We start from the raw sequence: 23,308 nt of genomic DNA on the forward strand, positions 1-23,308 counted from the left end.
GACCTTCCCTTAATCAGGGCCCAAAAAAAACAGCCTTTCTTTTGTTCATTTAAAAAAAAAAGTGCTTCACAATCATGCCTCACCATACCAATATTAACCTGATATTTTTCCCTTGTCTTTTTAAGCCATTTAAAGCATTCTTCAATATAAGGAGTTGTTTGGACCATTGATGCTCAAAATGACTAATATCTTGTTTGTAGACATGAACTTGGGATGTTTAGGCTGAATCTTATTCTGGCAATAAAACATGTTAGTGGAACATCATGCTGTGAGGATATTTTTTTTCTTCATAATGAGAGCTAGTCAGAGCTGATGTAAGCACAGATAGAGCTAAATTAGATGAAATCCTGGAAGAAATCCTGTTAGAAGATGCAAAAGAATTACATTTGGGGAGAAAATTCCTCTTCCATCATTAAAACCATCCTAACTTTGAAGCCGTAGATAAAATAAAGTGAATTTGAAAAACATCTGTGTATCAAAATGCCTGTCCACACTGAAACCCTAATTGAGAATTGAGGGATAAATCTGACTTTTGCAATTCACTGCTGGTTCCTCTTTTAAATCTGCTTTAAAATGAACCAAACCTAAAGTAGTTCAGGGGTCAGTGCTACAAAAGTTACTAATTTTGACCAGTCAAAAAGGGAAGGAAAATAGACAAGACTATCCATAAACTTTTTATAATTTTTTATTTATAAGTAAAAACAAGAAAAAAAAATTCACAAGACTGTATATTTACAACAGAAAGTTGGAAGAAAGTTAAAACGACTTCATCTATTCTTGCACCTCCACACAGCCTCTTTGCACTCTGCCCAGGTCTGACCTAAAGTAAACAGTAAGTTTGCCTTATTCATTCAGCTATTTAAAGAGGGACATCAAAAGAAGAAAAGAAGGAGCCTTTATCAAAACCAAGGCCTAACTGTAAAATCAAAAGCACTAAATGCTTATTTGAAGGTGCAACTCAACCAGGCCTTTATAACACATCAATATGATGCAAAAAAATAGGTACAAATTAGTAAGACAGCAGCTCAGTATGAAAAAATAACAAATGTTAAAACAGACTTTTGTCTAAAAGAAATACCGTTCTCACTGAGAACTATTAAGAACACATTTTTGAACAGAGAAGGCTTTCATCGATTGTAATGCCAGCACCTTTTCTGTCTCTCATTCATTCAGCGAGTCATCTTTAAATGTAAAGCATGTGCAAAATGTCCGAGAAACGTGATTAATAGCTTGGTTTACCACCATCTGCTTCTGGAACATATTAAACATTTCAAATTTTATTATAAAAATCACAGAATTACTGATGGGAAGGTCAAGATCATTAGAATAAGTCGCTTCCTCTTGTGTGATATTTTGAGACAAGAACTCTGTGGTTATGTTTCTATATCTATCAGTCATTGCATGGATCCAGAAAAAAAAACACCATGCAACTATTTATGCATGAGTTTTATTTAGTGTGGGGGTGGGGGAGTTCTCTGGCATCACACGGCGGGTCTGAGCTGTAGGAGGCCCTGGCAAAGCCCCTTTGATCAAAAGGAGTCTCCTATGGAGAAGGGAAAGGACATAAGAGTAAATGTATGTAGGTGTTCAAAAACAAATAGTTCTTTTTTCCATGTTCATGTACAAGAAAAAGAAAGTAGTAGCTGACCTGCACAGTCTCTAGAGAGAGAGTCCAGCCTCCGGATGAGTCTGTTGTTGCTGCAGCAGAAGTAGAGCTGTCGGGAGCAGAGGCCTTGGATTCATTCACTTCCAAGGTCGCTGGATGTGATGATGAAGACAGCTCAACTGCTGTGTTGCTTTCCTCCTCGATTGACGTTTCTTGTGAGCCCCCCAAAACAGAGGAAGAGTTTGATAGAGCTGGACCCGTCCCAGACATGTTACTGGGTGCTGGGCTGCACTCCCCAGAGGTGTTTGGCGGAGTGTGAGTATTCTTCTTCCTCCGAAGTGTTTCGATCCAGCTAGAGCTGTGTTTGGAGGCAAAATTGGCTAAGGCCAAGGAGGAAAGCCTCATGTTTTTTCCAGAGGTGATCAGCTCTCCAAAGCCTTCCTGGTGGGAGAAGGCATAGCCTGACCTCCTTGAACCACCTCGGGCACCGAGGCGGCCCTCAGAGACGCTGCCTGTGCCACGCCAGGCTCCTCCCATGCTGCGACCTCCAGGTTTACGCCTTTTCTGCCTCACCAATTGAGTATAACGCACCTAGAAATGGAAGATTAACATGTCTTTTAATTGTTGTGACATATACCATATCATCAAACTTAAAATATGTGGTGTTTAATATAGAGTATTTCATAAATTTTCTGTGCTGGTCTTTGGTTTTGCTTTCAGTTCCAGTTTTATTCAGTGGGGAATCCACATGCTGAACTCTGGATTTAGAAGTATTAGTCATTATCTCAGCGAAACTACAAACTTTGTCCCCTGCACAGAAACTAGATTTTAAATTAAAGAGGAACTTCTTCTCATCACCTTGAAAAGTGGTTTTGCTTGGCCGACTGACGCCACCTCAGACTCAGCTTTAAGTCATCATTAATAGATACTGTTTAAGTCAATAATTCAGAGTGCATGAATGTTTTTTTTAACCAGCGGAATTAATAATTGCCTTTACCCGCTTTCAAACTAACATTCTGGGAGGACAATAGCACATCCTGTAATGTGGATATAAACAATTTTGGACATTTTATGCTTTCTTACCGTGTCTGACAGCTGAGGCTTGAGGTCCAGCTTGAGGAAGCGGAATGCCAAAACTGGAACTACGCATATTGCAGTTGCTAGTGCAATAGTTAACCACACAACTGGCTGCAATAGTGTGTTCTGCGCACTACCTGCATTTAGAAAAAAAAATGTACAGAGACAAATATGAGCATGCATCTTTCAAATTTAGTGCATGTTCAATAAAATCACTAGTGGGAATGATTCTTCAGGAAATGTATTTCTTAAAATCCTAAGTGGTGCTGTTTTATGAATAAACACCATATATAAAGACACAATTTAACACGTATTAGATGATGCATATCCAAAAAACATAAATAGTAATTTCTCCTGAGAGGAAAACAAGTAGCTGTTTAATTAGAGTGCTTTACAAATGCATTTTGGAAAGTAACAACTACAAGCATCAGTGTATTTCATTGGGATTCTCTGTGATAAACCAAAAGAAAGTGGTGCCATGTGCCAACCTGTCTGGTGTATATTGGAAAATTATATGCATTGGCTGTAATAAATTAAAATCTGGCTCCAATTGCACAGACTTTTAAATACTAGTAAAGACAACATGCACTCGCAGGCACCCCAATAAGCTGACTGCTGCTTATGTGTTTTTTAGGATAATTATTTGAATTTGCACTTCCTTTGTTGTGTACACCCAACAATTGATTTTCATTAATGCAAATTGACCTAGATTTTTGTAATTTCTTTACAGAAAAGACAGTGTTTGGTTTGTATTCAAAATTCTAAACAACCATATCTTTTAACTTTTGAATTCAGGTTATATCTTACAGCCTTTTTTCTTCCCCTTTTTTCATCTCCTGTCCATTAATAGATAAGATTTTCTTGTGTAAAATAAGAGAACTCTTCATGATGTTCTCATTTTTTATACTGCTTTGTTTTAAAGTCCTAATGAAACCGAGGGAAGAGAAAAAAAAACTACCTTCAATCAACTTTACTTCCCTTCACTGAGGTCAATAGGGTGTGGGTCCACATCGTTGTATAAAGGCAGCTGTTTTGTGAAGGCCTCAGACATTTTTTAACTAAATTAAATTCAGTTCAGTTTAATTATATAGCACCAATTCACAACATGTCATCTCAATGCACTTTACAGAGACAGTTAAACCAGATCATACAGTCAGAGAAGTTCAAAGTTTTCTATCTAAGGAAAACCAGATGATTGCATCGAGCAGAACCAGGCTCAGTGTGAGCGGCCATCTGCCGAGGCTGACTGGGGTTCAAGGAGACAGAAGCAGGCATGCAGAAAGAAGCAGAAATACAAAAGGTAACTCTCAACCAGCTCCACAGGCGGCCCCATCCAGGAAACAGGCAGCCAGCTTTTAAGATGACAGTGAAGAAAACTAATGAAGACCAATAAACACAGCAGACAGCTTCGAGAGAAGTTCAAAGCATAATTAGCTCATATCTCATAGAGCACTGCTCAGCTATAATCAAAAAAGGGGAAACCAAGCAGAGCATTACTAGAAGCAAAAATCTATGGTTAGTCTGAATGAGCTGGGGGACCCATAGGTGGAAGAATCTGTTGAAAGGACAACTATTAATTAGGCCAATCAATCAATCAATTATATTTTCTGGTTATAAAGATTTAATTTTTGAAAAAAAAAATAAATAAAGTTTTTTCTTTATCTATGCACATAATGGACTTTCATAGCTCAGATTGACATCAGTTCAGCAGCTTTTGTTCTTAGAGGTGCACTCATTACTGATAAACTAGCTGACTGTGTAACACCACCTGCTGCTATCATTTAACTTGATATATTTCCTTTCTTTTGTTGTGAAACATCGTTTTACAAGATTGTTTCACAGCTTGAATTTCAAAACCCTTTAAGTTAAGGTCATCCCCAAAAGTGGATGATTGAAACAAAAAGGTAGTTTTTAAAAAAAAAATAATGTGTTTTTTTTATTATGAATGTTAAAGGAAGAAAAAAAAAATCAATTGATTGGCTTTGTTAGGAAGAAAAATCTGATATTAGATTTTTAAGCCACATTGCCCAGCCCTATTATTGTGTATTTTTTCAGATCTGACCTTTATGAAAGAAGGCCGTAATAAATCCTGTTTTCAGTTAACCCAAAGCCATGCAATGGACCCAGCACAAAGAGACCAGATGAGACATAAATCTCTATCCCCAGGTATTAAGCATTGTGTGCAAATATTTTTACTCAGTGAGAGATTTAAAGGTGATAAGAGATTGATGGGAAGATGGATGGAGCTAACTACAGGACAATCTTGGAACAAAATGTGTTACAGGCTGCTATAGACCAGGACCACAACCCTAAGGATGCACCGATCCGATACCTGGATCGGATATCGGCTCCTATATAGATTAATTAGCTGGATCAGATATCGGTGATTTGATAACTGATATTCATTCCAGTCCACTTTACATGGAGCTGTTGTTTTCTTATTGCTCCTTATTTCTTAATACATAATATAGTCAAACATTTATATCTGTAATAATTTGTTACTTTTTTTTTTTTTACAATATCTACAATACACCAATGCTAAAGCCTTCACTCACATGGCAAGATATATGGTTCATTAGTTCAACAGATGAATTGGCAGATATGCTCAGTCCAGGTATTGGTATCGTATTGGACTGGAAAAAAGCTGGATTGGTGAATCTCTACCCTAAACATAATTATCATCAGTTAACATAGTTAAGAATACGCCTGATTTAGAATGGCTCAACCACTAGACCTAAACCTAAACTTTAAATGGATTTTCACAGATTTTCTCTTTCCAATCTGAGTTTACCTGGACTATTTTCTCATTTTATTTCAGACCCACTTAGATAAACTACTTTTGATGTGGTCTATGACACAAAAAACAAAATTAAAGACACTGACGTTTGTGGCTGTTCTGTGACGGAATGTGTAAAAATTTAAAGGGTGTGAATATTTTTACAGAGTTTCCTAAGCTGGGGGGTAAAGACAGAAGCAGGGGACCAACCTACGAAGTGGAACTGGTTGGGAAAGATCCTGAAGAGTGTCTGACTGTGCAGCGCGAACATGATGGTGAAATAGGAACCCACAGAGCCCCAAACGAACATGTGGTTAAAAATGGTCCAGAAGCCTGTATCTAGAGCAATCTGCAAATAAAGGATGATTAATTAACATCAGGAAATTTGCAAAACTTTAAAGAAGCAAACTCTGGTAAAAACTCTCTCACCTGCACACTGACAACAATAACAAGGGCTGTCGCCGTCGTGACTGCAAATGTCTGGTAGTCGGCGAGGGGCACGCCGTTGATCTGTGTGGCATTGGACAGAACGGCGTAGGGCACGAAAAAAAGCACCACTGAAGTGTAGATGCCCTGGGCGATGCAGATGAAAAACTCCTTCTTGTTAAATAGGAGGTTGAGCTGCCCGGGCTCATACAACTTCGGATACTCCAGACTTCTGTGATCTGGAACATCCTGGCATAAAAAGAGGAAATGAGAGATGTTATTTGCTAAAAATAAGACTTTGGACAAGTCAACGGCAGAATCAATGGCTTGGTGGTTTTCAGCTTACTGCAAACATAAGCAACTATTGAGCTAAAGCGGAACAAAATTACTCACGATGGGAGACAATAATTTGTGGGAACATTAAAAAATTAAATAACGGTTTATGTGGAAAAATCTGTGCTAGTTTGTCCCTAACCCACATAATGATGAAATTGTGTGTTAAGTGTCAGAATGCAAAATAATAATGAAAAAGACCTGGTCAAAAACCCCCATGGCCAGCACGGGGAGGGAGGTGTACACAATGTTGTAGAGTGTGATGAAGTACTGATCATACACCGTCTGCAGCAGAAGAGGACAGCAGACAAACACACATTAGGAAACATCTGTGCGTGCTCATCCCCTCTCAGCAACCATCATTCTCTACTTGATGTTCTGCTCCAACCTGGGCTGAGAATCCACAGAAGAAGCCGAACCAGAAGTGCACCATGGTAAAGGCAAAGTTCTTGTAGAAGAAGTAGCAGAGGAAACGGCACATGCGCAGGTAGGACCAGCGCCCGTGGACCAGCAGGAGGCGCTGCAGGAAGCGGAACTGGGCGAAAGAGTAGTCGCTGGCTAACACCGCCTGGATCCCCTCCTGGCCCGAGATACCAACTCCAATATGAGCACCTGTAGAAAAAAAGATGAAAGAGATGAAATTCAAATTCTATATTTATCTATATTCAATATTTCCTTCTATTAAATCTTACAAAATTAACGCTCTGAAATAATAAGGTCCTCCAAAACAGACACCCTTACTGTAAGTATGAATTCAATTAGCAGCCATGTAAAACAGATGGTTTTGAAGTTGGAGAAAAAAAAAATTATTTGGCAACTTTGGTAAGAAAATTTTTTTAAGGAACTAGTGTGATTTTTTCCCCAACTCTTTACTGTTTGTTTGAACTCTTAACCATTGGGTGCATCATGCAGAGGTTTGTGCTGTTCTTTTCACATCTCTTTACAGGTGATGAAGCAGGCTGAACATGTTTTATCTCAATCTCCCTTTTATCTTCTCTTTCTTTAATCTTTTCTCCTTTTTTCGCTTCTTCCTCCCCTGTTCTACTTACATTGCAGTGTCTATATAATCTGTAATACTCTCTGCATGAATTATAATAAAGCTATTTATATGCATAAATCAAGCGGAACACTATGGCGATAGCCGTACTGCTCCACTTGTGAACGTAAAATCGGTTGGGCTCTTTTTTGGCATCAAGACAAGCCAGAAGCAGAGCTCAGATATCAAGCTAGTCTTATACCAGATACTGTTAATGGGCAGAAAATATTTTTTTCCCCACAGGTTATTACTAATAGAAATTTGTTAATGTGCTGTATGCATATGTTTGAGCCTGTATGCAGGGCTGAAGGTGACCTTCTTTGAATATTTTTCTCTCATAGCCCCTTTTATTTCTATCTGTTCAAATAGGATGTAAATATCTCCTTGTCCCAAAAATATTTTCTTTTCATATTTTAACATTTTAGTTTATGTATTTTTTCAAATCAAGTTCAGACTTTCATAGTATTATAAGGCAGTTCTGGAGGTTATCTGTGTGTTTTGTATTATAAGCCCATATGATGTGATAATGGCCCCACTGAAGGCCATATGTGTTTAATATTTAGGCGATCAAGAGTGAAATAACTGCTAATCTCTTTTATATACTTCTTTCAAGAACCAGTTCTGTAGGTGTTGCACCAGCCTGACTATGGCTAAAGAAATAACCCTGGTAAGTGTTATTGCCATATATTAAGTAAAGGCTGTTCAATCTACTAAAAGGAGTGAATAACTTGTGTTTATCATTATATATTTCAAAACTGGGTTGAAAAACGCTGGAATTATAAAAAATATTCGTAAGATCAAGATTGTCTGTAAACTTTCTTTTTCAATAAAACATAAAATATTTGCCAGGCCTAAATATTTATGATTTTTCAGAAAAATTAAAATGAAAACCCAAAGGTTCAAAATCTAAAACATAAAATGTATTTGAGCTGTTAGATATAGGTTATATTTATCTGTATATGAAAAATTAAACGTTTCAAAATGTTTGCATTCAATTTATATTTTACACAATCATTACGTTTTTATTACATTAATAAATGGGCAACTTTAAAATTGTATTCATGCTGATGAGAGTTTGTACACCTTTAAACAGATCTATGAATTTAGCACCTGTTGCAATTTTCAAACTTTGAATCAAAGTTTTGTGATTTCGAGAGATGTTCCTTTTGAATATCATAAATAATCTTGTAAAAGATGTCATCTGGCATCTAGATTAACCAGGCCTCTCTTTTCCAAATTTCTACCAGCTTTTTTTTGTCTATAGGATTAGAGAGATTAACATTCACCATTGTCTATTGAATTAGAGGTGTTAATTGGCAACAATTTAGTGATATAAAACACACTACTATACATATGCCACAATACTATTTATCCCAATACATTATCAAAGACTATATATTGGGATTTTTTTAAATAACAAAGCTCCGAAGAACCTCATGAGATCTTGTTGTTGCTCTGCTTAAATCCATACCAGTATCATCTAATGAAAATAAAAGGCTATTGGTATTATTATTCGATACAAATATTTTCTAATGAAATACTGCAATATTTGACAGAATACAGTTTTTCTTACACCGCTAATTGGAATCCTAATTTTGACTGATAAAAATACATTCTAGCTGAAGTCATGGAGTTTGTTGCTCTTTCCTGAAAGCATGAACAGCTGCTTCAAAGTGCAAATTAAAAGCCTCATTGAACTTTTTCGTCTCATCAGTTCAAATTTTTCGGAAAATTTGACATTAGCAGTCACAGGATGAGAAGAAACCACACCCGTCATTATTGCACTGATTCCAGTTCTGCTTTAGGCTTGCATAAATGCATTTCATGCACATAAAGACAGACAAAAACACAAGTGGTGAAAGCCACAAGATATATAGAAATCATCCTGAGTTAAGTAGAACATGACCTGTTTCACCATTAACTTCTATGGAATCAAAAAGACAAATTGCATCCAAGATTAAACATCAGTACCTTTATTTTTTTTCAAAAATGTATTTCAAAGTTTTTTACGTTTAACAGGGCGTTTCACATCAGCACCCCTCAAAACATTGTTAAACCTAATCTAGACGTTTGAAACCAATGTCTGACCTTATGGAGGAATTGGAACCAACGCAACACACGTTTCAACACACACTTTGTCAAAGCTTGTAACACCATGTAGGTAAACAACTGTTACAACAGCTTCTGCTGAGAATTTCCGCTGTTTAAAGGTGGACAGGGATGTCACATGACTGAACCTGACTGCTCTCTTATTTCCGTCTCTGCGCTAATCCTGTTACACGACCTCCCCCACTCCTTCCAAATTGATCCGTTCTGCACAACTCACTTTTGATCATGCTGACATCGTTGGCGCCATCTCCAATAGCCAAAGTGACGGCATTCTTATGTTTCTTGATAAGCTCCACCACCTGAGCTTTCTGCAGCGGTGTGACTCTGCAGCAGATAACTGCCTTGCATGCACACGCCGTCAACACAAACTCTGACTCCATGTCTGCTTCCAGTGCATGGGCCTGTTAGAGCAGAAAAAAAAGGCGATTAGCAGTTTTAGGGAAATAAATAAATGATGCAAAATGAAAATCTTCGCTATTTCCTTCTAATCTGTTTGCTCTGTGTTAGGGTTGTTTTTCTTACCAAACTATGGCCACTGATAATGAGGGCAAACTCCCCTGAGATGTTGTCCATGTCGCCACAGGGAGAATTAAGCTGTTTCGATCCTTCTCCTGTTCTACCATCTTTTTCTTGCCCATCTTTCAACCCGTTACCCATGAAGCGTGCCTCAGCCCAGCCCTTTGTCCCTTCATCTTTAGCACGCGACAGCTCAATCATCCTCTCCCTCGCCCTCCTAAACAGTAGGAAATAACAGACAATTTAGCAAAGGATAAATTTTTAATTGTTAGAATGTTATAGAATGATGTCAGTTATTGGATGATGGGTTAGGTTAGATCCTGTCAGATTTTGATTAAAAAGCCTGACTTTGAAGATGCTGTAATCTTCTATATATATATTTTTTTATCTCTGTTTTTTTGTTTGTTTATCTACTTTCGTCACTTGATGGAAAATTAGTGAAAGTCTAAAAATTAAGCTTTTTAACAAAAAAAAAAAGTTCATCCTGTGGGTGAAATGTTCGACCAAGTAATGATTTAATAAACACCAATTTAAATTCCAGATCGAACATCCGTAAGAAGAAGATCGTTCTGTGCTTATTAAACCCACATCCTCCCCTCTCCAACCTGTAGAGGTTTACAAGAATCACATGGACTATATCTGGATAAACTGAAGGTACAGCAGAACAGCAGCTGAGACAGAACAGACAACCCCATTCCCTGGGTTTAACTCACAAACCCACATTAAAGCCAGTAGAATTGCTAATATCTAAGATGTAAAAAAAAACAAATACACCCTTCCATTTGGCAGCCGTCTGCCCCCATTCAGAGAAAAGCCTGCCATTTAAACACCAAATGCAGACTGGGTCAACAGTTTACGCTCATCTATGTTTATAAAACCTAATCTACACTATATTAGAAGAAACTAAGCTGACCTAAACTAAACCAAGCCAATTTAAAGTAAGCTCAACTAAACTAAGACCAGGTAAAGCTTAAGTAGGCTAAGCTGAACTAACATAATCAAAAATATGGCAGCTGAAACAAGAAGGAAAACAAAAGCAAAGATAAATTAAGATCAACAAAGGAGAGCTACCTCTGGCGAATCAAAAGAAAAACATAACTTTACTAAACCAATATTAATGTCTGTCATTTTTTTCAGGAGGAACCGGCTGTTTTTTAAAGTTTTTACACAACGACTGACCTGAGTTCCTGCCGAACACTCTGAACAGTGTGTCCACTGATGATGAACACCTCAGTCATGTCATCTGTCAGCATTTTGCAGGAGTAGCCTATGTTGACCGCTGTTTCTGTTTGAAAGAAAAAGAAGGGGATGAGAACATACTGCACAATTTCTTTAGTTTTAATTATTTCATGGACTAAACCCTTAATATTTCCTACTGCACCAAACCAGAATTTCCCCACTGTGGGACAATAAAGGGATTTTATATTCAATTATATTCTATTCTAACTATGTGAGTGACAATCATTCCTTTACTTTTTATATTTTCCTCACTCAGTTGAAATTGTGGCAGATTATTTTGGCTCATGTATTGTATTTTATTAAGCCAAAGGACAGTAAGCACAGTTCGTCATATTATATTCTGAGGGCTCAAAGGTACAAATGAATAGGTGAGATTGAAGACATTATGAAATGTTGGAGTCTCTATCTGCTTCTTCTCAGAGTACAGTTATGCAAATTAACCTAAAAGCTGGTCTAAAGTAGGTGCATCTCACCCTGCTTGTCTCCAGTTAAAACCCATATTTTGATGTTGGCTAGAGAAAGGAGAGCTATAGTCTCTTGGACTCCTTCCTGCAGTTTGTCCTCTATAGCTGTGGCACCTAGGAGCTAGATACACAGAGATAAAAAGTACGGTATGAAATTGAGTTACATACAAAAATGTGTATTCTAAGCATGGTTTTGCACTGAAATGTATGGGCGTATGAGTAATTGACCAACCATCATATCTTGCTCTATCTTGTCATATGCTGCAGCCAGCCTGTCCTCCCTACAGTCAGTGGCCTTATCTGCACAGCGGTGACTCTCTGACCAGGCCTCCCACTCGTCCTCAGAGAGCTCCCTGTAGGCAAGGGCGAGTGTCCGTAACCCATCAGCTGCATACTCCTGAAAAATAAAAGAAACACCCACAAATAAACATTCAGAAACTTGTCAACATATCATCTGCTTGTATGTTAATATCTTAAAGAACATCAAACTTCATATTTTTAACTGTTTCTAATACTGTGAGACTCAATAAAAACAAAAAAGCTCACTTTAAGTCAGAAGGCACTAGGTGGCACTGCAGCACCATTACTATGTTCATAAACAAAAGCCTTTACTTACATTAAGGTGGTCTGAGGTGATGCTTATCAGTTCCTGGTTGCAGGAGTGGAGCCTCTCTAACACCACTGTGTCAGCTCCTTTACAGTACAGACGGATCTTTCCTTCTGGGTTACGCACTGAATTCAAACCAGGAAAATATTTTAAATTAACCACGACATAAACAACTCTTCCAACAGATACCCATATAATTGCTTGTGGCCACCTTAGTGGGATTCTGCATGTTTTAACAGAGGGATAATCAATGTGTCATTTTCCAGCTTGGGTAAGGGTCAATTATTTTTCTTTAATATATAAAATCATTTAGATTTAATAGTTCTTTTTTGGTATGTAATTACATTATGTTGGTCTGGCATAAAAGAGAAGAAATGGGCGGGGGTGATGATGTGTGATGTAGTGTAGCAGAAGATCGGGCTCCATATACAGAGAATACGGTGCAACCTTGAATACTTTTCTAAAGGTCTTTCCCATTTCTCTCTCTGCCCATTTCCTGTCTGTTAACTTGTCAATAAAGTCAGTAGTGCCTGAAAAATCTTTATCTGAGAACATTTTACTGGGATAAATCATTTTAGTGTGTGAAAAAAACAAAACACAACAGAAGAACAACAGTAAGAGGATCATTCCTTTTTTTACACCACTGAAAATAAAATATTTTGTTTTTCTCAAGCAGAAATCCCTTTTGTTGCATGTGTTTTGGTAAAAAAAGGCAAAGGCAAAAAAGAAAAATGATGCCTCTTTAGTTTGCAGATCTACTTTAACACAAGTCCTCTTTATAAAGTATATAAAATGTCTTCTTGACAGTAATGTAATGTGTTACTAAAAATACAGTGTACCTGCTCACCTATGACAGACATCCTCTTGCGAATGTTGTTGAAGTCCAGTATGGCAAGCAGTGAGTAGACGACGGTTCTACCCATCTCAGTTGTAGTGATCGTCCCAGGTGTTCGAGAGCGAAACACAAATCCAAAGTTTCGAGCTGCTGTCACAAGAGCGCCCTCATCTGGAGACTGAGCCTTATAGACCAGCTCCCCTGGGCAAACAGATGAATAATTTATAATAAAAAAAAAAACAAAGGCAATAATGAAGAAATAATTGCTGTTATTGTTTCCCCTCCTCCTGCTCACCTTCACTTTTCTCCTCACTCATAACTGTGTGACAGAGAGAAAGCAGGCGGAAAAACTCATGAGTGTGTGAATCCCCCACTTTCACCGACTCCAGCAGCTTTTCGTCGTAGAATCTAAAATCCGGGTCTGCCAGCGGGTTAAAAGGAGTGAAATCCAGCCTCTAACGAGAAATAATTATACATGGATGTTAGAAGACATTTTACTTTTCAAAAAAACAATAAAAAAATAATAATAATCTACCTTTGGCTTTTTTCCTAATGTATCCATGACTTCACCTGGCAGAAAAAATGATAAGAATGATTAAAATAGTGAAAACGTTTACAGATATGAAACTTTTTCCATGGTTTTTTTTGTGTTTGCTCTCTTACCATAAGTTTGACCATAGATTGAGCACTTATTAAAGCTCATAATGTTCTGAGTTAGAGTTCCAGTTTTATCACTGAAGATGTATTCAACCTGAAACAAAAACAAAATATGAGTTGAAGTTACAAAATGTCATTGTGTCGCAAACAAACAAGGATTTTATGACAAAAAGGTTCAGGAAGTGGATCTGCTTTAGCTCTAACTAATATGTAGATCCCCAAGGATTAATGCATGCTTTTTAAAAGCTGTTCTCTAGACTTTAGAATTACTAAAATTACTAAAAAGTTATGATAAATGTTATTAACAATTTCTGTTTAAGTGAATTACCAGAATTGACACAAACTGTGATCCATGTAGAATATTGTCCTTTAGACTTTTTTAAGAGGATCATTATTTTAATGCGGCCTGTATGGTTTCACCAAAGTGTTGTAGTAAGAAGGACCCAGGTTTGAATCCCTGAGCTCTCTCCATATGGAGTTTGCATGATCTCAATGTCAAGTAATATTACTCAAACAGAGAAAAATAGTCAACAAAAATAGGTATAAGAACAAATAACCCATTGGTCATTCATTAATGACCAATGGGTTACATAAAGTTTAGGCAGAAATGGAGCGTTTTTATCTGCTTGCTAATATTGTTGATTTTCGGTGCAGGCTGATATAATCCATTATTATGCTTTCGCCAATATCAGACTGATATCAATATCACCCCTAGATATTTTAATACAAATGAACAATGGCTGAATTGGGGTCATGTACATTGTAACTTCTTGTAAATGGAGCTACACATAACTGATTATAATTTTCTTCCTGTCATTAATTGTGAACAATGCATTAAAACATCACTAAAATTTCACTATTACTCCTGGACTCCTTCAAGATAGAACAATTGCAACTGGGTTAGCTTGAAATTCTTTCCCAAGCCTCACAAAACATTGAGCCAGAGAGATTAGGAGTTATGAAACAGTAAAGGTCCTCTGATGAGCCCACCTGTCCTAGCTCTTCATTCAGAGTGGTGGTCCTGGCCTCAGCTGCTGTATTGCATTGTGAGCAAAACATCCGCCGGTCCCAGTTGATGAAGTAGCTGTGGCCCAACCTGATCACCTCCACACTAATGCAATGGCAGATCAGAAAAACACATTGAAATGCAGAGGAACCAGTGCGGGAAAAGACATATATATTGTGAAATGTATTGCATGGTTTATATTTTTGCCTTCCCTAAAATATATTCAGGGATGGCTGCATTCAGCTTGCTTTGGAAGAAATAGAAACTTGAATCTGTAGAGTGATAAAACTGGGGGAATTTAATTGTTTCTCTGGTAGCTACTATCAACATAAGCCAATTCTCATCACTCTATGCACTTAAACACATTATTTTTTTTCAAACATAATGACTGCTCAGCTCTTTGTGCTATTTGTTGAGTCAGGCAGAAATGTCAGAAGCACAAATCTATAATGAATTCCTGTAACTTTCTCTTATGCCTTATAACTAGGGCTGGGTAATTAATTGAAATTGCAATATAATCGCAGTTTAACTAAACACAATTCTCAAATCACAGAGGCATGCAATTTTGGTCATATAACTCCAGGCCTGTAGGTGGCGGTAAAACACTTTAAGTAGGTCTGTCGACACGCAAAAGGTGGACAGGTTCACAGCTAGCACGTAGATTCATGCATGCAAGTAGCACAACAGACTCCGGATAAACCAGCTTTCAAAATCATGAAAACAATGAAACCTTATTGGTTTAAAAATATTGGCTTAAAAAAAAAGTCAATTTGGGTTCTTTTTAGATGTTCCAAACTTGGATCTCAAAAACAGAGGAAGGTTTTGATATGGTCAACAACCCAGGGTGGCAAAGTCTAGGGGGGCGTCAGACACATGTTTACTATTTCTTACTTGTATGTTTAGCCTCTAAACATACAAGTAGAACGGTAGATGGGCTTTGGTTTTGCTTTTTTTTTTGGATGGAGTAAACCCTCTAAAAATGTCACTGTAGATAGCTGGTGGGTTATAACTCATATGTGCTACTTTATATTTGTTTCTTAGTAAATGTGTGATTTTATTGCTTTCAAATAACTTAATCCACTCCAGTTAAACATATCAAATATCTAGGAAATTGAAGCCTAAGTTGGATAGGCCTATTCCCAACAAACATTTTTTTTAAAATAAATTTGAAAGATTTATTAGACAACAAGGATATTTCCAAAGCTTTCTGGAACTTAGGGTCACTTTAGATCAATTTAAACCCATTTAAATTTGGGTAAGAGGAGTGGTAGGGGAATAATCAGGGTGTTGCCCAATCAGGAACGGCTACTGTTAGAAAAACTTGCACTGTTCTCTCCATGACCAGCTTTATCAACTTTTAAAATTTCTGTATCGAATAACCTTACATTATTGCTTATACTGCCTCACTGAATGAACTGGCAGGATATTTGTTTATTTAATATATTACAGTTCATAAAAAATTTAATTAGTCAGGATTGGAATTTGCATGTCAGACCTCAGATTTATATCATCTTCTCTCAACTCCAGAGATTTGCTAGCTCTACATATTGTTTCACTTATAAAGCTTAGGATACTACCAGGTAAGCATGAAGTAATGTCAGAGTATAGCTTCACATGCCAGACTTTCGTATTGTGTCTTATATGCACTCCTATTTACCTTTGTAATATGCTGCACTTTCCCTTACCTGACGTATAACGAAATAGGCACGACTGTGTTAAGAATGATTATGTAGGACCAGAAGGACAGGAAGGCTGAGAACAGAAAGTTGTCCACAGGAGGGTCCCAGGGCAGGTAGCTCTGAAACAACGACCCCACCTCTTGCTCCCACACTGCATTGCCCACAGCCAAGATCAGACCCATACACACCAGGAAACCAAAGATCTGAGATGAATATACAAAAAGAAACACCACAAAGACAATTAATCTATTGTCTTTGACCTAAAATTGGGTGTGTTACTGCATGCACAGATGTAAACAAAGCTCCTTAGATGATATCCTAAAATAGTTTGGGGAAACAAAGGTGAGAGGGTTGAGGTGTCTTACCCAGAGGACCAATGTGTTCATCAAGCGGTCGATGCTGGTACGTTTAAACTTGGTGCGACCACTGTTCTGCATTAGCTTGGTGTCAGGACCTGGGCAAGCAACAGAATTTGAATCCAACACTTTTACTCCACCAAATGCATTAATTTATCAGGCAAATACAAAAGTGTACATGCAAACCTGCAAAGATGACCAGGCCGTAGCAGGCCTCGGTGTTGCGGAGGACGCAACCTCGAAGCAGCATGTTCTGGTTGCTCAGAGGGTATTTCTTGTCATGCCAGTACAGAGTCCCACAGAACCGATCCAGTTTGTTGTTGGGGGGCTCACAAACCACTTCACCTTCACACAAGGAGCATTTGTGGTTAAGATAAAGAAACTGAACCCTCTGCCACATGTCATAGAGTTACCAAATCTAGTTATTGCAAAGCATCTACATCAAAGGCAACATGATCTTGAGCTTAATTTATCATCTTTATGCAGCTGTCACCCTCAGAAACACACCCAGAGAGAAACCTCTTCTGTAAGATAATATCAGGCAGAGTGTGGGTTGAGCTGCTGCAGTGATGGGTTTTCGAGAGCAGGTGAGCAGTGCATGTGTGTGGGGGGGTGCTTTGCTGACTCAGAGCTCTTTTGCTGGTGGGTGGGTGGATGGGTGATGATAGGATGTCATTCAGCGGCAGCAGAGGACGCAAAACGTGTCGATGTGAATGTTTCAGTTAACTATGTGCCAGATTGTGAGAGGAGGAAAACATTCGAATGACATAGCTGGTTGCTCACTGAAAACCATCATAAAGACGAACTGAGCAGAAGACCGGCAGGAGGTGAAACATGTTTAACCCATCTCACCATCAAAGGACACCAGGTTGTTCGGATCGCCGAGCTCAGCCGTCACTGACACAGACTGGCGCACCTTCATATTTGTTTCTCTGTAGGTTCAAACAAACACAGCGTTTTTAAATGCATTTCTCCATTGCCTCTGGAGGTTTATTAGAAGCTATGAGTGGATATCGATGTGCAAGAAAAATTTCTGACCCGTCAAGCTCGGCTGTCTCGATGTAACACAGGCCGTGAGGTTCAGTACTCGATAACAGGAGCAGGTCAGCCTGAAAGCAGACGGCTGATGTTAGCAATAACTGTAAGATACATGCAGCCAGACTGAGGGAAGCACTAAGAGTACAGAGAAAGTATACATCAATCACCCTTGTAATCAATGCTAATCACATGGGGAGACAACAAAGTATGATTATTACACCTTTAGCTGATAAAGCAAAATAAATCCATCAAGAATATTGTTCTTTAGTTTGTTATAAATGGCTTTCTTGAACAATAATAATCTAAACTCATCATCAATTATAATCCTTGCATTAAAGTGAAGTCTGCCAAGCGGGTGTTGACTGTCTGCTTTTGTGTGGAAAGCTGCAAACAGAAATATTCATTCTCATCATATATTTACGTTTCTATAAATTTTGGTAAATATTGCAATGACATAAAAAAAGAATCTAAGTTTTTAATGACTCTCATCACACCATCTCTTTCGAATAATCTACCTCACCTCAATACATCTGCTGCAGTCATAGTAAATAATATTTTTAAAAGATTCTGAGACAGATGATGCCCTTAAGTATTTATGTTTTATTTAATCGTCTAAACTATGTGTTGAGAAAAAGCATTTTGTGACTGCTTTGTATTGTATGTTTTTAATCTGGACCCCAGGAAGACTAGCTGTTTGCCATAGCAACAGCTAGTGGGGATCCTTAATAAAATTACAGAAAATATTACTTTTATTTAGGCATCATAGCCATTGAAAATATTCATCAAAATTACTCATTGTTTGCAGTTAACATTAATCCAATAAACAAAAATACTTTAAATTATAGGCACCCAGATTTTGTGTCTAATGTCAACTTAAATATAATATGATTTACTAACCTAATATTGTAGCCAATATGAGCCTTGTTATTAAAAAACTGAAAAAAAAAAAAAAAAAAATAGTATTATACTGATGACCTTCTGCAGTAGGCTCAGGGCCACTACTGAAATGCAGAACTTTTTGTGTGCAAGCTTTCACTTCCTGGCTGAGGTCTTCAGATGTTCCCTCAACATAATTCACATGCACAGTGACGTCTTTATCTTAAAGTAACCCGGTTCCATCCTGCAGGAAAACACCTTCACAACATAATGTTAGCATCCCCTAACTTTATAGTTGGGGTGGTGAACCTGTCTCCACATATATGGGTTTGTACACCCAAAAGCCCTTGCGAACTTTAAGGAACCCTTTTTGTATTTTTAAGTTTTGACAATTGCATCTTTCTTCCTGATTGACATTTCAGGCCATGTTGGTCCAGGACTCCTTTAACTGTAGATAATGACCCTCTAATCAGCTTCAGACAACATTTTCAAAGGTTCAAAATTTTTGTCATTTTTGACACTAAATTCTGTTGTGGAACAAAGACCCTTGTGCACGTTCTCAGCATTTCAATTATGTCATTTTCATGCTTCTACTTGCATATAACTAAAAGATAAACGTGACACTTTCAAACATCTGTGTATTTTACCAGAAGGCCAACCAGATATTTCTTATTGCGAAAAGTGATTTATTTTGATTTTTCTGGTACCAACACTAAATACACAAGAACTAATAACCTTGACTTTTGACTGAAAGAAACATAAAATCTTTTGGAATATTTCAAGAGCAGTTTGAATCACATGGCAGACTTTTGGAAGTCTTTTGGATGAAATTTTTTTTTCTAACTGTGCTTTGGCTTCTTTCACTCTTGATAGGGATGTAAAAATGTATCCCTTGCAAAAAAACTTTTAATTTCTTGCATTGTTACTAATCAGATCAGAGAGAGCAACCACCAGATAATCAAAACTATACTTTTGAAACCAACCGTCCATTTGGGAGATGTACGAAACTTGATAGCAGTTATTGAAAACATTTGCGAGACGTTCTAAAGGGTAAAGGTTGCCCCACAATGTACTGAAGATTTGAATTTAACAATACTGCAGATGCATATTAAATTAGACTATCAGTTGAAAATGAAAGTTTAGTCATTTGTTGTTGTTTAAGCAACTCAACAATATCTTATTTTGTTGGGTTTTTTTTAAAGGCCATGTATCGTAATTATTTTTCAGTCATATCACTGCAATGTTTTTAGAGATGAGCAAGTCAAATATTTCCTAATAAAGCTGTATGTGAATGAAAATTAAAATCACGCTGCCGCTCTCACACTTACTGCCACAAACTGGTTGTTTTCCAGTTTAATGATATCGCCCACTTTAACGTTCATCCACTTTTCATTCTGCAGTCTGCAACAGAGAATCAGAAAAACACATTCAGAAATCTGACAGTAAAAAAATGGAAAAATTTTATTTATAAGAAAACAACAACATGCTCATAGGGTTTCAGCTACAATGACTTACGAGCCTCGGATGAGAACCTGAGACTGACGGTTGTTAACTTGGTTGTCGCTCTTGTGGCGAAACTGCAGGGGATGAATATGGAGGTGTTATGTTAATACAAAGACTACTATGTACTGTAGTTCACTTCAGGATGTGAGGAACATATGCTCACATAGTCATCTGTGGCATCCTTCACTGCAGTGATGCTTAGCACAAGAGCCAAAGGCACAATGGTAGTGAACCAGGAGAGGGAAGAGATCTGAGGTATCAACTAACAGAGACAGGAAAAGACAAGGTCATTCAAGTAGTGCACAGTATAGAGGGGGCAAAAGTGCTTTAAAATGTATAATAACCTTGTTATGCTTTCATATTTTGTCAAACTATTAGTGTAGTATTGGGATTTAATTTGATTAACCAACACAGGGTATTTATATGTTTAATCATTTGAATTAGAAACAAAATTATTGATGTTTTTATAAAGTTTTCACTAATAGAAATCTGAAAAGTGTCGGGAATCCAGTTTGTGTGGTCTGTTTTTGTGTTTCCTTTTCTCCACCACCAGGTGGTGCCCTGTCCTCGTTGGTCCTTCTACACACCTGCGGCTCGTTGGTTCATTACTGGAGGAGTATATAAGAAGTGTGCTGTCACTACCCCGGGCCAGAGTGTTTGTCAGTTTTGGAAAGCCTCCCTGCAAACTGGATGTTTGGCCTTCTCCCCCTGGAAGGATTATTTGTGTTCACAGTGAGTAGGGGAAAAACCTCCACCCGTTCAAGTTCCCGCAGAAATCCAAGTGGCAGTCCGCTCCATTGCTCCTCAGGGTCCAACCAAAACCAAGCTGTCCACCCTCCAATGAGTTCCCCCTTCTTCGGATAAACCCACACCAACTGGATTCAAGGACAAGAAACAAACCCCCTCCTACGTGAGTCCCGCTTTCACTGTTTTCAAGAACTCAATCAAAATTCCTACGGACCCTGAACTCATCTCTGTGAACTTCCCCTCTCACTTCCAGTTCCGGTTCACCAGCTCTATGAATTCCAGAATCCTACTTCTGTAGTTCACCTCAATAAACCTGTTAAACGTTTTCCCTGGTTCTCTGAGTGGTTCTCTGCATTTGGATCAGATCTCTTTAAAGCATCATGACAAGTGCTGTGTGCTTTGATATTCAGCACCATTTGCAATTAAAGCTACAGGCTCAGCCAGATAGCTCAAGCTCCATTAAAGTGGAGATTGAGCTATTTTTAAGTCTAGTTACACATTCTCAAATAAATGGAGGTCTGGACTTTAAGTGGATCATTCTAAAATGTACAGTATGCTTTGGAGCCAAATCAGCTGATCCCAGCTCTGGTTTTATGTATAGGATCAATGCCCTGCTGGGAGGTAAACCTCCACCTCAGTTTCAGGTATGTTTCAGCTGAGTGGTGGTAACTCCAACTCTCTTGTTCCAGCTGAAGTAAGTGTCCCAAAGCATGACGCTACCAGCAACGTGCTTTACAGTGAAACTGGTCAGTTCAAGATATGGGTTGTCCAAATACAGTCAATCAAAGAATGTTTAGGAGATGATGGGGAAAATAAAGATAAAACAAAGTTTCTTAATAAAAAATTGTCCTTAAGAAATCACTGTCTAGTTTTACATACAAAGCATAGTGATTAAAAAGAGAACATATATGCATAGATTTTGAGTGATCAGCTGCAATCAGATGCAAATTCATTGAAAGTTTCAGATCCGACTACTAGTTTTTACTTCCTGTTTCAGAAAACCTGTCTGTTTCACATTTCATACAAAAATTATATTTTTAACTATGAAGAAATAGTCAGATGCATTAGTCAGACGTTTCTATTATCCGTAATGTAGATTTATATAAATACTCATCATTTTGGCATTGAATTTAATGGCACACTGACTATATGAAGAAAGGTGGTCACTCATGGGGTTGCTTTTCATTTATCATTGTCCTCATTTTTCAGTTGAGCAATTCAAGCCTTGTGGAAATGCCAGGATGTATGATTACCCCCGGTTAAACTTACCTGGAGGATGAGGAGGAAAAGGAAGTAAGTGTTGGCTACTTCCTGAAACTGCTCAAACAGGTTGACAGGCAGGAAGGTGAGGATGTTGTACTTTGATGTCATAATGCAATTACTCTGTATTGAGAGGAAAAGCCAGAAATAATAATTATTATAAAGGTTACCATCTATTTTTCGGCACAGATCCAGAAGAAAACAGCAGATGCTCTCACCGCATACTGAAACTTTTCATTGTGTTCTCTGTCATTGGCTTTGACCTTTCTCTCCTCCTCTGCAGAAACACAAAGTAATTGATGATGAGACTTGAAGGACAGAAGTTATTTCAAATATCAGAGGTTATTCAAAAGCATCAAACAACTCAAAATTTAGGCCATCTGCAAACATAAACATGGAAATCCTACAGATGGCACCCAGTGTTTTCTGTTTCACCAAACAATACACATTCCACTTAATTTATAATGACGGGTAACTAAAATACATTCAACCTTGTGTATTAATAGTTTATGAGATGAAAACTTGCTCCAACTGATTAATTGGTCATGTCAGATTTAAAGATAATTTCTTCCAGTGTTGTAATGGTACTGTTGTCCACCAGAAGGAACCACTATTGATTCTTAAGCAGAGTCTTACTGGTTTTTGCAACAGAAGAAAAGCCAGAACAGAGGGATGCTACAGCAGAAACATTAATCGATCCATAGTCTGAGGCTGTGTCCCAACGTCTGCCCTAAACCCCTATATAGGACACTATATTGGTTACCCCATGTTAGATGAGTGTCTGAACCATAGACATTATATACATAGACACCTCGTTGGACGCAGGCCAACTTGCCTAGAGGGCGGCCATCTTGGATCGGACCACAGTTCAGACAGCTGCTGTCAGAATGAATACAGTAGGAGGCAGCTTAGATCTCATTTTAATCACGTGAAAGGCGAGTCAAAGATATTAAAATAACCTCTTACATGTAACAACCCCTTAAAAGACCAAACAATTTCTAAAATTACTTTTACCTTAGATTAAACATATTTATTCATGTTAAAAACTATTTAAACTAAACTCAACTGGATGAGATTGAATGATATGCAAAGTCATATATTTTGCAATTACATATTAATATGATAAACACAAGTTTTATATTAATATATTATTATAAGATTG

The 23,308-nt window shown here is 37.7% G+C and overlaps 1 protein-coding gene across 4 annotated transcripts in view; it reads right to left on the reverse strand.

Annotated features, from left to right (window-relative positions):
• Positions 1 to 731: 731 nt before the first annotated feature.
• atp8b2 (ATPase, aminophospholipid transporter, class I, type 8B, member 2) overlaps positions 732 to 23,308 on the reverse strand; it is a 35,904-nt gene continuing 13,327 nt past the window's right edge. For 3 of the 4 annotated variants that reach the window (XM_015380529.1, XM_015380530.1, XM_015380527.1), the window contains 28 exons: positions 22,365 to 22,423; positions 22,156 to 22,269; positions 20,303 to 20,401; positions 20,152 to 20,213; positions 19,965 to 20,037; positions 17,761 to 17,831; positions 17,575 to 17,654; positions 16,909 to 17,067; positions 16,732 to 16,820; positions 16,373 to 16,569; positions 14,672 to 14,792; positions 13,688 to 13,775; positions 13,560 to 13,594; positions 13,320 to 13,479; positions 13,037 to 13,225; positions 12,199 to 12,314; positions 11,815 to 11,979; positions 11,592 to 11,703; positions 11,059 to 11,164; positions 9,886 to 10,096; positions 9,581 to 9,764; positions 6,607 to 6,830; positions 6,420 to 6,503; positions 5,889 to 6,134; positions 5,670 to 5,808; positions 2,690 to 2,820; positions 1,649 to 2,197; positions 732 to 1,543 (listed from right to left, as the gene is read on the reverse strand). In XM_015380529.1, coding sequence (XP_015236015.1) covers positions 1,448 to 1,543; positions 1,649 to 2,197; positions 2,690 to 2,820; positions 5,670 to 5,808; positions 5,889 to 6,134; positions 6,420 to 6,503; positions 6,607 to 6,830; positions 9,581 to 9,764; positions 9,886 to 10,096; positions 11,059 to 11,164; positions 11,592 to 11,703; positions 11,815 to 11,979; positions 12,199 to 12,314; positions 13,037 to 13,225; positions 13,320 to 13,479; positions 13,560 to 13,594; positions 13,688 to 13,775; positions 14,672 to 14,792; positions 16,373 to 16,569; positions 16,732 to 16,820; positions 16,909 to 17,067; positions 17,575 to 17,654; positions 17,761 to 17,831; positions 19,965 to 20,037; positions 20,152 to 20,213; positions 20,303 to 20,401; positions 22,156 to 22,269; positions 22,365 to 22,423 — 3,959 coding nt within the window. In that variant the 3' untranslated portion in view covers positions 732 to 1,447. Of the gene's footprint in view, positions 1,544 to 1,648; positions 2,198 to 2,689; positions 2,821 to 5,669; positions 5,809 to 5,888; positions 6,135 to 6,419; positions 6,504 to 6,606; positions 6,831 to 9,580; positions 9,765 to 9,885; positions 10,097 to 11,058; positions 11,165 to 11,591; positions 11,704 to 11,814; positions 11,980 to 12,198; positions 12,315 to 13,036; positions 13,226 to 13,319; positions 13,480 to 13,559; positions 13,595 to 13,687; positions 13,776 to 14,671; positions 14,793 to 16,372; positions 16,570 to 16,731; positions 16,821 to 16,908; positions 17,068 to 17,574; positions 17,655 to 17,760; positions 17,832 to 19,964; positions 20,038 to 20,151; positions 20,214 to 20,302; positions 20,402 to 20,894; positions 20,936 to 22,155; positions 22,270 to 22,364; positions 22,424 to 23,308 lie in introns of those variants that run through there. The other variant, XM_015380531.1, reaches the window with a different exon arrangement.

This window comes from Cyprinodon variegatus, unplaced genomic scaffold (genome assembly GCF_000732505.1).
Source record: "Cyprinodon variegatus isolate N-32 unplaced genomic scaffold, C_variegatus-1.0 Scaffold217, whole genome shotgun sequence".
In the NCBI taxonomy this organism is placed as follows: Eukaryota; Metazoa; Chordata; class Actinopteri; order Cyprinodontiformes; family Cyprinodontidae; genus Cyprinodon; species Cyprinodon variegatus.